At 53.8% G+C, this 13,382-nt stretch overlaps 1 protein-coding gene across 1 annotated transcript in view; it reads left to right on the top strand.

Annotated features, from left to right (window-relative positions):
• The window catches only part of Dyrk4 (dual specificity tyrosine phosphorylation regulated kinase 4), a 29,867-nt gene that overhangs the window by 10,338 nt on the left and 6,147 nt on the right, over positions 1-13,382 (top strand). Inside the window, exons 3-11 of the mRNA XM_042672647.1 lie at positions 4,165-4,245; positions 5,004-5,120; positions 6,460-6,598; positions 7,808-7,971; positions 8,844-8,980; positions 9,233-9,373; positions 10,423-10,561; positions 11,406-11,487; positions 12,867-13,039. Of these exons, the coding sequence (XP_042528581.1) occupies positions 4,165-4,245; positions 5,004-5,120; positions 6,460-6,598; positions 7,808-7,971; positions 8,844-8,980; positions 9,233-9,373; positions 10,423-10,561; positions 11,406-11,487; positions 12,867-13,039 (1,173 nt within the window). The remainder of the gene's footprint in view (positions 1-4,164; positions 4,246-5,003; positions 5,121-6,459; positions 6,599-7,807; positions 7,972-8,843; positions 8,981-9,232; positions 9,374-10,422; positions 10,562-11,405; positions 11,488-12,866; positions 13,040-13,382) is intronic.

Here is a 13,382-nt window from a genome sequence, read left to right as displayed (position 1 = left end):
GGTGATCAGAATTTGCGATTGAGGGGGGGTCGGGGTTTAGGAGAGAGCACGTGACATTCCAGGGGCCATGTCAGTGCCCAGGCCCAATCAGAGGTGGGACACATCAGTGCCCAGACCCAATCAGAGGCGGGACACATCAATGTCCAGACCCAGTCAGAGGCGGGACACATCAATGTCCAGACCCAATCAGAGGCGGGACACATCAGTGCCCAGGCCCAATCAGAGGCGGGACACATCAGTGCCCAGACCCAATCAGAGGCGGGACACATCAATGTCCAGACCCAATCAGAGGCGGGACACATCAATGTCCAGGCCCAGTCAGAGGCGGGACACATCAGTGTCCAGGCCCAATCGAGGCGGGACACATCAATGTCCAGACCCAATCAGAGGCGGGACACATCAATGTCCAGGCCCAGTCAGAGGCGGGACACATCAATGTCCAGGCCCAGTCAGAGGCGGGACACATCAATGTCCAGGCCCAGTCAGAGGCGGGACACATCAGTGCCCAGGCCCAGTCAGAGGCGGGACACATCAGTGTCCAGGCCCAATCAGAGGCGGGACACATCAGTGTCCAGGCCCAATCAGAGGCGGGACACATCAGTGCCCAGGCCCAATCAGAGGCGGGACACATCAATGTCCAGGCCCAATCAGAGGCGGGACACATCAATGTTCAGGCCCAGTCAGAGGCGGGACACATCAGTGCCCAGACGCAATCAGAGGCAGGACACATCAGTGCCAGGACCCAATCAGAGGCGGGACACATCAATGTCCAGGCCCAATCAGAGGCGGGACACATCAGTGTCCAGACCCAATCAGAGGCAGCCTGCACGAGCAATCCATGCATCCTAGACACCTCCCAGGCCCCATCAGCCCACTGCTCCCATGCATCCGTGCATCCGTGGGGCTCTCAGTCACGCTGAGGGTTGCGGAAGCTTTATGGAAGGGCTGTTTTCCCACCCGACTGCCAAGCCAGGCTCTTTTTCCACTTTCAATTCAAAAGGTTTGGAAAATGCACAAGCCTCATCGTTGCCTCCTGGGCGTCTGGGGAGCCTGTAAGAATGGGGTTGACCCCGGGGAGACCTGGAGAGCGCCGTGGCGGGCTCCCCCGGGGTGTGCTCCCTGCGGGAACCTCCAGGGTCTGCGTGCCACCGAAGCACCAGGTTGGCACGTCTCCGTGAAGGAGCTGTTGCAGAGGCCACGCCACAGGCATAACGCCCAGTGGGCCCCGGAAGAGAGAAAAAGATGGGAGTCAGAGTGGCCCTTCAAGGCCACACCCCCAATCACCTAACTTCCTCCCATTAGGCCCCGCCCCGTCATTGCCAGCCACCTAACTTCCTCCCATGAGGCCCCGCCCCATCATTGCCAGCCACCTAACTTCCTCCCATGAGGCCCCGCCCCATCATTGCCAGCCACCTAACTTCCTCCCATGAGGCCCCGCCCCATCATTGCCAGCCACCTAACTTCCTCCCATGAGGCCCCGCCCCATCATTGCCAGCCACCTGACTTCCTCCCATGAGGCCCACCCCTAATTATTCTGACCTGGCAACTGAGCTTTTCGCACACAGGCCTTGAGGTGGTTCTAGACTCAGACTCCTGCCAGGCTGTATTTAGGACACACTCCCCAGGGGCCCTAGCATGTGCCTCAGGAGAATGTGGGATCTTGAGGTTTGCATCCTGTGCAGCTCCCCATTTGTGCACATTTCCCAGGGATGGCCGTCAGGGAGACTCTGGAATGTTCAGTGATGCAGAGAACTCACTCCCTGGCAGGTGCCGACAGCTCAGAACTTTAGAGAATCCTTCCTTTGACAAGAACGAGAGGGTAATTTCCACCCATTGACCTAATCGTGCCATTTGGACAAAGCGAAAGGAATCCATACTTCTCCTGCGAGTGTTGTTTCTGCTCACCACCTTTTCGACAAGACTGAGCGGGATCCCCAAGCACCCCTGTGCAGCCCACACCCCATTCTTTTATTCCCAGCTCGGATTCGTCCGGCATGTCTGTTACAGAGCAGAATTCCCTAAGTTGTGCCCAGCATGTCCCTCGTCTATTCTGGGAAGCCACCTTCCTGCCACTTGGGTCTTTTTCATCTCATTCGGCAGTGAGTGTGTCAGAACTTCTTTGATTGTGACAGCTTGCACCACAACTTTGGATCCCGGCTCTGGTAGACGGTAGGACACTTCACCTGCTTTTTTTCCCCCGTGGTTACACCTGGGTAATGGGCTCCAGAAGGAAACATCTCATTGAGGCCACGTGTCACGCTTTTGTCACATGCTGTGGTCCAGGCGGCACGTGGCTTTGATCACCTGGCCAAAGGTAGTGGCACCCACTGACCCCCGTCCTCTCCCTTCTATTTACCTATGTCCGGTCCCTCCAGGGTGAGTCTTCATAAAGCTCTCTGGGAGATCTGTCTCTTCCTCTCCATTGGTTACTTTGGCGCCCCAGGCATTTACTTATTTATTCAATCCGTTGCTGTTCTGTTCTTCGTGTTTGCTCAAATTGCCCCATGTCAAAGGGCTACGGGATTTGGGAACCATCTTGGTCTTTTTTTCTGGCTCTGTGTCCCTGTCTCTTTCCAGTGCCTTTTCAGCCCTGTGTTTTGCTGGTCATTTTGAAGATGGCATTTCTGGGGATTTTTTTTTTTTTTTTTGGCCCAGGTTGGTCTCAAACCATGATCCTCCATATCTTGGCCTCCTGAGTAGCTGGGATTGCAGGTGTGAGCCACACACGCTAAGCTCTGAAGTCTCAGGGGTATTCAGGTTGGGTCTATTCTGGCAGGTTCCGTGAAGGGACCTTTTTGGATACACCGAGGGTAAAAACCATTTGAGTCAAGTTTATACGCAATTTCCGTTCTAAGGAGCAAGAGCAGGGTGGATCATTTTCCCGACTCATGTTTAGGATTTTTAGCTAAAATTTTATCTGAAGAAACGTTTATGTATATTTTAAAGTCTCACTAAATAGCTCAGGCGGGCCTTGAACTTGGAATACTCTTGCGCTGAGATTACAGGTGTGCATGACTATGGCTGGCTCTGTATGAAGGTTTTTTGTTTTTGTTTTTGGTCAGTCCTGGGGCTTGAACCCAAGGCCTGGGTGCTAACCCTGAGCTCTTCTGCTCAAGGCCAGTGCCCTACCCTTCCACTACAGCTCCACTTCTGGTTTTCAGGTGGTCAGGCTTTGAACCGTGACTCTCAGATCTGCACCTCCTGAGTAGCTAGGATTATACATGTGAGCTACAGTGCCCGGCTGGATTTTAATTTTAAGTGTTTGAATCATAGGACACGCCCATCCATGGTGAACACTTCTGGAAAGACCATTTGTCTGGATAGCTCCTTTGTCATCTACTTCTCTAACTTCTGCCAACTCTTCTTAGCTTTGGGGCCAGAAGAGTTGGCTTCCGGAAGTCTATCTTTTTCTTTCTGCTTTCTTCTGCACCCGTCCTGGGGCTTTCACTGGGGGACTGGGCACTGTCCTTGAGCTGTTTTACTCAAGGCTGGTGCTCTACCACTTGAGCCACAGCGCCACTTTGGGCTTTTTGTGGTTTAATTGGCAATAAGAATCTCATGCACCTGGGTTGGGAAAGCACTTGCCTAGCATGCATGAAGCCTCAGTCCCTCATCCACAGAAAAAGCTGCAAGTGGTGCTGTGGCTCACGTAATAGAGTACTTGCCTAGAGCAAAAGCAGCTCAGGGACGAGCGCCTAGGCCCTGAGTTCAAGGCCCGGGACTGGCAAAAAAAAAAAAAAAAGTCTGATGCACTTTCCTGCCCAGGCTGGCTTCAAACCTCAGCTTCCTGAGTAGCTAGGATGATAAGTGTGAGCCACCAGCACCCAGCTCTGCTTTAAAACAGTAACTATACTGGGCTGGGCAGGTGGCTCAGTGGTAGAGCGCTTGCCTTGCATGCCTGAGGCCCTGGGTTCAATTCCTCAGCACCACATAAGCAAAAAGAAAAAAGCCAGAAGTGGCGCTGTGGCTCAAGTGGTAGAGCGCTCGCCTTGAGCTGAAGAGCTGAGGGACAGCACCCAGGCCCAGAGTTCAGGCCCCACGACCGGACCCCCCCCAAAAAATAAAAATAAAACAATAACTCTAATGAAAAAAAACAAAAGTGTCCAGCTGGCCTGGGCCGAAGCCACACCAGGGGTCGTTACCATCCTCTTCTGCCTCAATCAGGTTGAGAATAAACCTTTGGTTCAAGCCCAGAAGCCACTTCCCAAGACTAAGCATCTCAGAATGACCCGATTTTTGCAGAAGGTAGGATGCACTCCGGGGGAGGGCGGGAGGCGGGTGGGTGGACGATGGGCTAGTCTCCAACACTCCACGCGGGTGGTGGACGATGGGCTAGTCTCCAACACTCCACGTGGCAAAGCAAATACTCTGTCCACACCCCCTCCCCCTCCCGCCCCACCCGCCCCAGTCACGCTCCCCCCCACCTCCACCCAGGCAAGCCTGTCAACAACCATAGACACCACGGGAGTTGAATGAGGTACCAAGAGCTACGCCCATAACCGGAAGGTTTCCCCCCCCCCCCCCCCCACGTCTGGTGGAGAAGAAATGATAAAGGCTAGCACTTAATGGAATGCATCCCCCCCCCCCCCCCCCCGCCTCACAAAGTCCGATGAGGTAGGCCCGCCCATTCGGGTCACCGTGACAGCCGTGAGAACACAATTGGGGGGGGCTCCATTCAATGTGCCCAGCTCCAGAGCGTGCAGTGAGGGTCCAGACCTGCCCGGCGCTCATCTGCCGGGTCACTCCGCTCTGCTCCCACGATCAGCTGTGCTTTTAAAAAAAAAAATTAAATCTCCTCAAAGAATCTGGGTTAGATCCATTCTAGTGGTGAGGAGGAGGAGGAGGAGGAGGAGGAAGAGGAGGAGGAGGAGGGGGAAGAGGGAGAGGAGCGGGGTAGGAAGCTGGTTTCAGGAGAGAGGTATAGGTATATGTGTGTGTGTATATGTATTTTAATTTTTCCCTGCCTTCGGTTTCCGCACCACCCACCATTTCTCCTTTTGTAGAATACAAACTCCAGTGTTTCCTCGTTCCCTTTCGCGGACACTACAGGGAAGAAAAACACAGTTAACTTGCCATGCATCAGTAGTAAAATCCTCCCAAAGCCACCCGTGCTGTACAAGGTGAGTGCAGGGTGGGTGGGGGAGGGGCGCGCCCCTGGACACCCCCGTGCAAGGCCCGAGTCTAGTCCAGAACTAGATCTAGAAAGACCCACATCATGCCACTGGAGGGGGGGGGGGGGAAGGGACACTAGAACCCATCAGCTAATAGGTTCCAGTCCTGATGTCACTGCCTGTAATGCATGAAAACTCGGAGACAGAACAGTGGAAAGAGAGGTATATCCATATCCATAATTATATACATGCAAGTCTACGTGTATAACTATATATATCCATACGAAAAACTCTGTATGATACTGTCCATATATGTTCACGTGTGTAATTATATGTATGTTCATATATATATATAGCCATAGATCCATATTTATCTGGATAATTTTAACTCGGGGACTACTTCCGAGAAGGGGAAGAGGGAAGGTAAAAGGAGAAATAAGGGGTGAACCATTGCGTAGTACCCCGCAAGTGTCTAATAGCGCCAGCAGCAGGATGATGATGGCAGCGGGGAGGGAAATGGAGCGGCGGCGAGTGCCGGCGAGGCAGACGAGAGGCTGAACCTGTTGACATCGATTACTTGCAGTGATGAAAATGGAGCAAGCAAAGCTGTTGAAATTGTTTCGCGAAGCAGGGAGGAAGGGAACAAGAGTGCTAGAAGAGGTGCGATGACCTGGAAATAAATCATAAACCTGTGTGGAAAGGCTACCCATGACACCCCCTCCCCGGGCCATTAACGGAAGCCCGTTCAGAAAACAAGAAGGGCAAGAGCATGGAGTTGGAGGCATGGCTCAAGGGTAGAACACTGGCCTAGCGAGCCCAAGGCCCTGAGTTCAAAACCACCCCCCCCTAAAAAAGAAACCCCCAAACATGAGCAAAGGTACCACTGACTGTCTCTCCATCAAATGAGTAACGACACAAAGACCTTCCCTATAAATGCTAGAAATCCGTTTCCCTGTACAAAGGACCAGCCACTGGGGCGCTAGGAGGGAAGGTAACTGGCTAAAATGCTGCTATGTGCACAGAAGTTCAAGTTCGTGGACATCCCGGTCGGCCTGCTCTAAGAAGAGCACTAAAAAGGCTCCCCATCTCTTACCGCAGGTCTGCCATCTGGGCGGGACCCTGTAATACCTGTGGGGTCTCCCAGGGCAGGATGGGACAGGCTCACAGATTCTTCTTTCCGGAAAGAAAAACCAGTTCTTAACTCTCAGCCCTTTTCCTCCCTGGGGAAGTAGGAAACGTTCTCCAACTCCAGGAAGAGATGAAAGCGATCCTTCATTTGCAAACCTCCCCCCTCCCTTCCTCCCTCCCTCCCTCTTTCCCTCTCCCTCTCCCTTTCTTCTCTGGACAGGACAATCGAATTCACAGTCGGGTGCTGAGCTCCGAGCTCAAGGCTGCAGAACTACTTTTCCACTCTGGCACTAAAAAACCAGATCCCAAGCCAGAAGAGAAATCTCCCAGGAAGCACAAGGTCCCGCTGACAGCCTCAGGTAGGCTGGGCTGGCACGAGGGCGCTGCTGGCCACGGGGGGGGGGGGGGGGGGAGCGGGCTGGGCCGGGCTTTGTGTCTGCCGAGATGGAATGGTCCAGCCAAGGGCACAGCCAGCTAGGGATCCCTGGCCCGGGGTGCACTTCCGGTCAGAAACGGCCGTGCCCCGGAAGTACTCCAAGGCAATGCCTCTGTAATGCTCTGCGGGTGGAGCAGAGCCCCCAGTTCAATCCCCAGTACTTTGTGGCCCTCCCCACCTCCGTGCTGTAACAGCAGATCCGTCCTGCTCCTCTCCTCTGCTGCGCTCCATGGTACTGGCTGGCCTCTGCAGATTTGAGGGGAGCAGTGGGACTTCTCCCCGCCCAGCCACTGGAAACAGTCATGTCTGAGGTTGACTACTTGTGTTGCCTGGACACCTGGGCCATGCTGCCATTGTTGGAGTTTTATGCCTGGGATGTTCACCTAAGTGCCAGCAACCCTGCAGATCTCTGGGCACCAAATTCTCCCCCTTTCCCTCCGTCTGTGTATCCTTCCCTGGACTTACTGAAATAAGTACAAGACCTTGAAATTTAGTCTTATGTCATCACCTGGTAAAATTATGGGATCCTCTACTTCAGTAATGTGTGTGTGTGTGTGTGTGTGTGTGTGTGTTTGAGAGAGAGAGAGAAAGAGAGAGAGAGGAGAGAGAGAGCGCCCATCAGTCCTGGGGCTTGAACTCTTGGGCTTTGTTGTGTTCAAAGCTGGCATTCTACCACTTGAGCCACAGCTCCACTTCCAGCTTTTCATACTTAATTGGAGATAAGAATGTCGTGGGCTGGGCAGTGGTGGCTCACGCCTGTCATCCTAGCTACTCAGGAGGCTGAGATCTGAGGATCATAGTTCAAAGCCAGCCCAGGCAGGAAAGTCCATAAGACTTTTATCTCCCATGAACCACCAGAAACTGGAAGTGGGCTGTGGCTCAAGTTGTAGAGCGCCCGCCTTGAGCTGAAGAGCTGAGGGACAGCGCCCAGGCCCCGAGTTCAAGCCCCACAATCCCCCACCCACCAAAAAAAGAAAAAAGAATGTCTTGGGGCTGGCCTTGAACTGTGATCCTCCGATCTCAGCCTCCTGAGTAGCCAGCATGACAGGCGGGAGCCACCGGCGCCCGGCTCAGTGCTGCTTCTGTCTCTGGACACATCCCCACGTTGTCCCTGACCCATTTCTCTTCCCAGAGGCTCTCAAGTTTTTCAAGAACCAGCTCTCTGCTTATGAGCAAAGTGAAATCCTGGGTTACACAGAGCTGTGGTTCCTGGGCCTGGAAGCGAAGAAGCTGAATGTGCCATCGGAGAATTTTGGCGCATCCAGTTTCGACGATGAACACGGCTCCTATATGAAGGTGCTTGCTGAGGGTCTGGGGTTGGGTCCTGGGGAACCTGTTAAGACTTAGGGACAAGAGATAGCATGGAGAAGCGGGGGAGATACAGAAGGGAGAGGGGTGTTTAACAGTAGTTCATGCTGAAATATTGAGACGCAGGTGCCCCGAAGGAATCTAGAAGATCCTGAGAGAAATAGCATTTAAAGAATGGGAACACATCAGCTGGGTGCCGGTGGCTCAAGCCTGTCATCCCAGCTACTCAGGAGGCTGAGATCTGAGGATCGCGGTCCGAAGCCAGCCCGGGCAGGAAAGTCGGTGAGACTCTTATCTCCGATAATTCACTAGAAAACCCGAAGTGGCGCTGTGGCTCAAGCGGTAGAGTACGTGCCTTGAGCTGAAGAGCACAAGGACAGTGCTCAAGCCCAGAGTTCAAGCCCCACAACTGACCAAAAAAAAAGCTGAGTCCCATCAATCCCCATGCACTACCACACCAGAACACCCATTCCCCAGTTACTATCCAGCAGAGAGAAATAGGGATGATTCCATCTTTGGGGAAATGATTTCTTTTCGTAGCCCAGAAAAGTCCAAATTCTAGATGTTAGGGAAGGGATAAATCTGGCCAGAAAGAAGCAGAGCAGACATAAAACCTCCTCCGACCGATGGAGGCTCATGGAGGGTCAGAGATGCACTAGTGGATGAGGGCTGGGCCCGGGAGACGTCCCCTGACACCACATGGGTGGCCTGGGGTCTGGCACCCAGTGAAGCATTTCAGGAGTGGCACCTGGGGAAGGGGAGGGTTTCTGCCCGGCACTGGGAGTCGGGGTCTGGGGTCTACAGGCCTGTGGCTCCACGCCTCACTGGGACTCCCCTCCCCTCCCCACCCCTCCCCGCAGGTCCTACACGACCACATTGCCTATCGCTACGAGGTTCTGGAGATGATCGGGAAAGGGTCCTTCGGGCAGGTGGCCAAGTGCCTGGATCACAAAAACAACGAGTTCGTGGCCCTGAAGATCATCAGGAACAAGAAGAGGTGTGGGTGATGGGAGGGGGGCCGCCAGGTCTTCCTGCCTCCTCCTCCTCCTGGTGTCTGCTCCGCCTTGACCTGTCGGAGTCCATGCAGAACACCAGAGAGCGGAGTTCAGGGTTGACGCACGACATGCCGGCTGGGATTATGGGAGGGGCGAGGAGATGGGAGGCCGGCTTCGGCCTGGGCTTGGGCTGCGGCGGCGCGGCCCTGACTCCCGTGTTTTCTGTTCTCCCGGCCGCACCCCCATCGCCGCAGGTTCCATCACCAGGCCCTGGTGGAGCTGAAGATCTTAGAAGCCCTCCGCAGAAAGGACAAAGACAACAGTCACAACGTGGTCCACATGAAGGAGTTCTTCTACTTCCGCAACCACCTCTGCATCACCTTCGAACTCCTGGGGTCAGCGGCCTTTTTCCCGTCCCCTTCACGTCCTTTAGAGAACTTTCCCTTAAGAGAAAGGGGGGAGGTCCAGACGCTTAGATTGGTTTATGTCCTGAATGGGACTGTGGGATCTGAGTTAACACAGAGAGCTGGAGGCGGTGGCTCACCCCTGTCATCCTAGCTCACTCAGGAGCCAGGAGCTGAGAGCGCGCTTCACAGCCGGCTCAGGCAGGGCACTTCTCTCCAGTGAACCACCAGAAACCCGGAAGTGGCGCTGTGGCTCAAAGTGGTAGAGCGCCAGCCTTGAGTGAAAGAGCTCAGGGACAGCGCTCAGGCCAAAAACGTGCTCGGATCCAAAAAGGTCTTCAACTGGAAGGCCAAGCTTATTTACTTACTCTACTCTGAGTGCCATGTGATCCAACTGAAATCAGAGCAGAAGAAAACGTTGGTGGCTCAAACCCGTCATCCCAGCTACTCAGGAGGCCAAGGTCTGAGGATTGCGGTTCAAAGCCAGGCCGGGTAGGAAAGTCCACGAGATACTTCCCTCCAGGGAACCAGCAAAAAGCCAGAAGTGGCTCCTGGAGTACAAAAGCCTCAGGGGCAGCGCCGAGGCCCTGAGTTCAAGCCCCAGGACTGGCACCTGTGTGCGCATTCACACACACGAAAGGACTCTGTGTCTACCACGAGTCCCTGGGACCTGATTCAGGCTGTGCACATCCTGCCTTCAGGTGTGAGGCTGAGGGGGTCTGGCAGGCCCAGGAGAATGCGCAGGCTCAACCTGAGCATGCTGTGTTTTATTTTTGTCTGTCCTGGGGCTTGCACTCAGGCCCTGGGCTCTGTCCCTGAGCTTTCTTAAAGTCCAAGGCTCCAACCTGAACCACAGTTCCACTTCCAGCTTTTTGCTGGTTCATGGGAGATAAAGAGGCTCACGGACTGTCCTGCCTGGACTGGCATTGAACTGCGACCCTCGGATCTCAGCCTGCTGGGTGGCTGGGATGACAGGCGTGAGCCACGGCACCCGGCGCGTGCTGGGTTGTCATTGGCATACGTGACTCTCTTCTTCCCAGAATCAACTTGTACGAGTTGATGAAGAACAACAGCTTCCAAGGCTTCAGTCTGTCCATAGTGCGCCGCTTCACCCTCTCGGTTCTCAAGTGTTTGCAGATGCTCTACGTAGAGAAGATCATCCACTGTGATCTCAAGCCCGTGAGTACGGCTCCCCGCAGCCACCGGGCCAGCACCCATGACCCGGCCTTTGCAAGGCGGAGTGGGCTGGGAAGTGAGGTACAGCGGAGACTAGGACAAAATATCGGGGAGCCAGAGGAAGACTATGATGTACTTGAAGCAGCTAGGGACAGGAAGGGCCGTGGTGGCTGGGCTGACACATCCAGATGGTGGACGTAGGGAGAAGCGCTGGGAATTCTGGGTAAACCCAGAATAAACTCAGGCTAAAGCATTTTTGTCCTGTGGATCACTTGTTACTTGTAGCCCTGAGTCCTCCCTGGGACCTGCTGTTTTCTAGATCCTTCTGCACACACACACACACACACACACACACACACTTGAGATCCACTGTAAACGTCTAGAGTTGCTCCTCAGGGGTACAGCACACCTCAGACTTCCCTCTCCACCCCAGCGGGTGCAGCCTTCCATGTTGTCTTGTTAGCACTGTATAAATAAGCTTTAGGTGGCCCCAAGTGCTTTCCGTAGGACCTGCCCCTTTGCCGGCCTCTCCTGAGGGATCATCTTTCCATCATGAGATGGTGGGCGCAATGGAAGGCCATGAGGAAATGCTCCAAAAGGAGTTAATGGCTGCAAATGGTGGGCGTAAGACGGAGAGGCAGCCTAGGGACAAGGTGTGGGGAGCTAGTTCCCCCAGACACCGTGGCCCTCGATAAGAAGCCAGAATTGGAGGAGGACAATGGTAGGTGGGAGGAGGGCCTGGAAACTGCCATATCAGAAAAGGGCCCCGTGGGGTGGTGACCATCTAGGGAAGTAGAGTGCCGGGGAAATATTAATTTTTAATAAACAAGTCCTTTCTTCTCTTTAGGAAAATATAGTGCTGTATCAGAAGGGTCAGGTCTCTGTCAAAGTGATTGACTTTGGATCAAGCTGTTATGAACACCAGAAAGGTGGGCCTCACGCCACTCTGTTGAAGCTCTGCCCACGTGGCAGTTGACGTGGCTGCCAGCCTAGCCTCGGCCACCACCATGTCCACCCCCGGTGATCATGAACAGGGAGCTCTGCTTCCTTGGGTCTGAGTTTCCTCATCTATAAAGCAAAGTTGGATTCAAGTATCCTAAGGGGCCTTTGAAGCTCTCATCGGGGGTGGATTTGGAATTATCCGTGAGCAGGTCCCCAAGCCAAGCAGATGTGTCAGACCTCCATCTCAATAGTGGGAAACTGACTGTTGTCCCAGACACATTGTGTGTGGGGGGTGGGGGGGGGGGGATAGGTACACAACACATAGACACATTATGCTGAATATAGACATTAAATTCAAATCACGGCCAGGCGCTGGTGGCCTACTACGTCTGTAAACCTAGCTTACTCAAGAAACTGAGACCTGAGGAACAAGGTTCAAAACCAGCTTAGGCGGATCATTAACCAGCAACAAGCTGGAAGGTGGAGGTGTGGTTCAAGGGGTAGAGTGCCAGCCTTGATTGGAAAAAAGCTAAGCAAGAGCTCCAGACTGAGTTCAAGTCCATCCATCCATCCAGACATAGAAATAAATGAAGATGAAGACTCAAGGGGGAGTTGAGATGTTGCTATTGTGTGTAGTCCTGGCGTGATCCTTCTGTCTAGCTTCCTGCAAGGCACCACAGCCATGAACTTAAACCACGCATTTGCCTGTTTTCCTTTACAAGCTGGGAATCTTGCTTCCAGGTCAAATGCCAATGCGCTCTCAGTCAATTTGCTCCAGGTTCATCTGAGTCTACAAACTTGTGTTAGTCTTATTGCTTCACTCTTTTTTTTTTTTTTTTGGTTGGTCGTGGGGTTTGAACTCTGGGCCTGGGCACTGTCCCTGAGCTCTTCAGCTCAAAGCTAGTGCGCTACCACTTGAGCCACAACGCCACTTCTGGTTTTCTGGTGGTTCATTGGAGATCAGAGTCTCATGGACTTTCCTGCCTGGGCTGGGCTGGCTTTGAACCACGATCCTCAGATCTCAGCCTCCTGAGTAGCTGGGATGACAGGCGGGAGCCACCGGTGCCCTGCCTTGTTCTGCTTTTTAACTTGGCTTGTGGGAACTTACTTCTAAAGAACGAGGCCTACCCGTTGGAGTGCCTTAGCAATGCATTGGCGACAGTACTGCTTAATAATGGGAAGACAGTATGAGAATGTCGCATGACCCAGAAGTGTGGGTGGAGGCCCGTCCCTCCTCCCAAAGTGTTGGGAGAAAGGTCTAAGTCATCCGCCAAGGTCTCCTGGAGAGAATGTTCTAGAAAGGAAGGGATCACCCTCACTTCATCTTGCTCAATCTCTCCATCCCCCTTCCCTCTTCCCGCCACAGTGTACACCTACATCCAAAGCCGTTTCTACCGGTCCCCCGAGGTGATCCTGGGTCACCCCTACAACACGGCCATTGACATGTGGAGCCTGGGTTGCATCATGGCCGAGCTGTACACGGGCTACCCGCTGTTCCCGGGGGAGAACGAGACGGAGCAGCTGGCCTGCATCATGGAGGTGAGGAGGACCCCTGGCCACCCTGCGGGATGGCCGACGACCCGGGACGGCTTCGCCCCTCACAAAGGCGCTGCCCGCTCGCGCTGCCCGCTCGCGCCGCCCATGCCCGCTCGCGCCACCCGTGCATGCATGCTGGTTTTTTTCCTTTACTTCAAGTATTTTTTTCCTTTCCAATGGTGTCCCGCTCCACACCTTGTACATTGTCGGCTTGAGAGATCTTTTTTTTTTTAAATCACAGACTTAAATAGCTGTAGAGGATGGGTCCTCTCATATGTAGTGACATGTGAAAATTAACCTATCAGTAGACACCTGTATCCACTTTAAAGGGAGGTGAGCAGGTCTC

Source organism: Dipodomys spectabilis, unplaced genomic scaffold (assembly GCF_019054845.1).
Source record: "Dipodomys spectabilis isolate Male_0828 unplaced genomic scaffold, ASM1905484v1 ptg000752l, whole genome shotgun sequence".
NCBI lineage: Eukaryota > Metazoa > Chordata > Mammalia > Rodentia > Heteromyidae > Dipodomys > Dipodomys spectabilis.
This window is presented reverse-complemented; position numbering and strand designations above follow the sequence as displayed.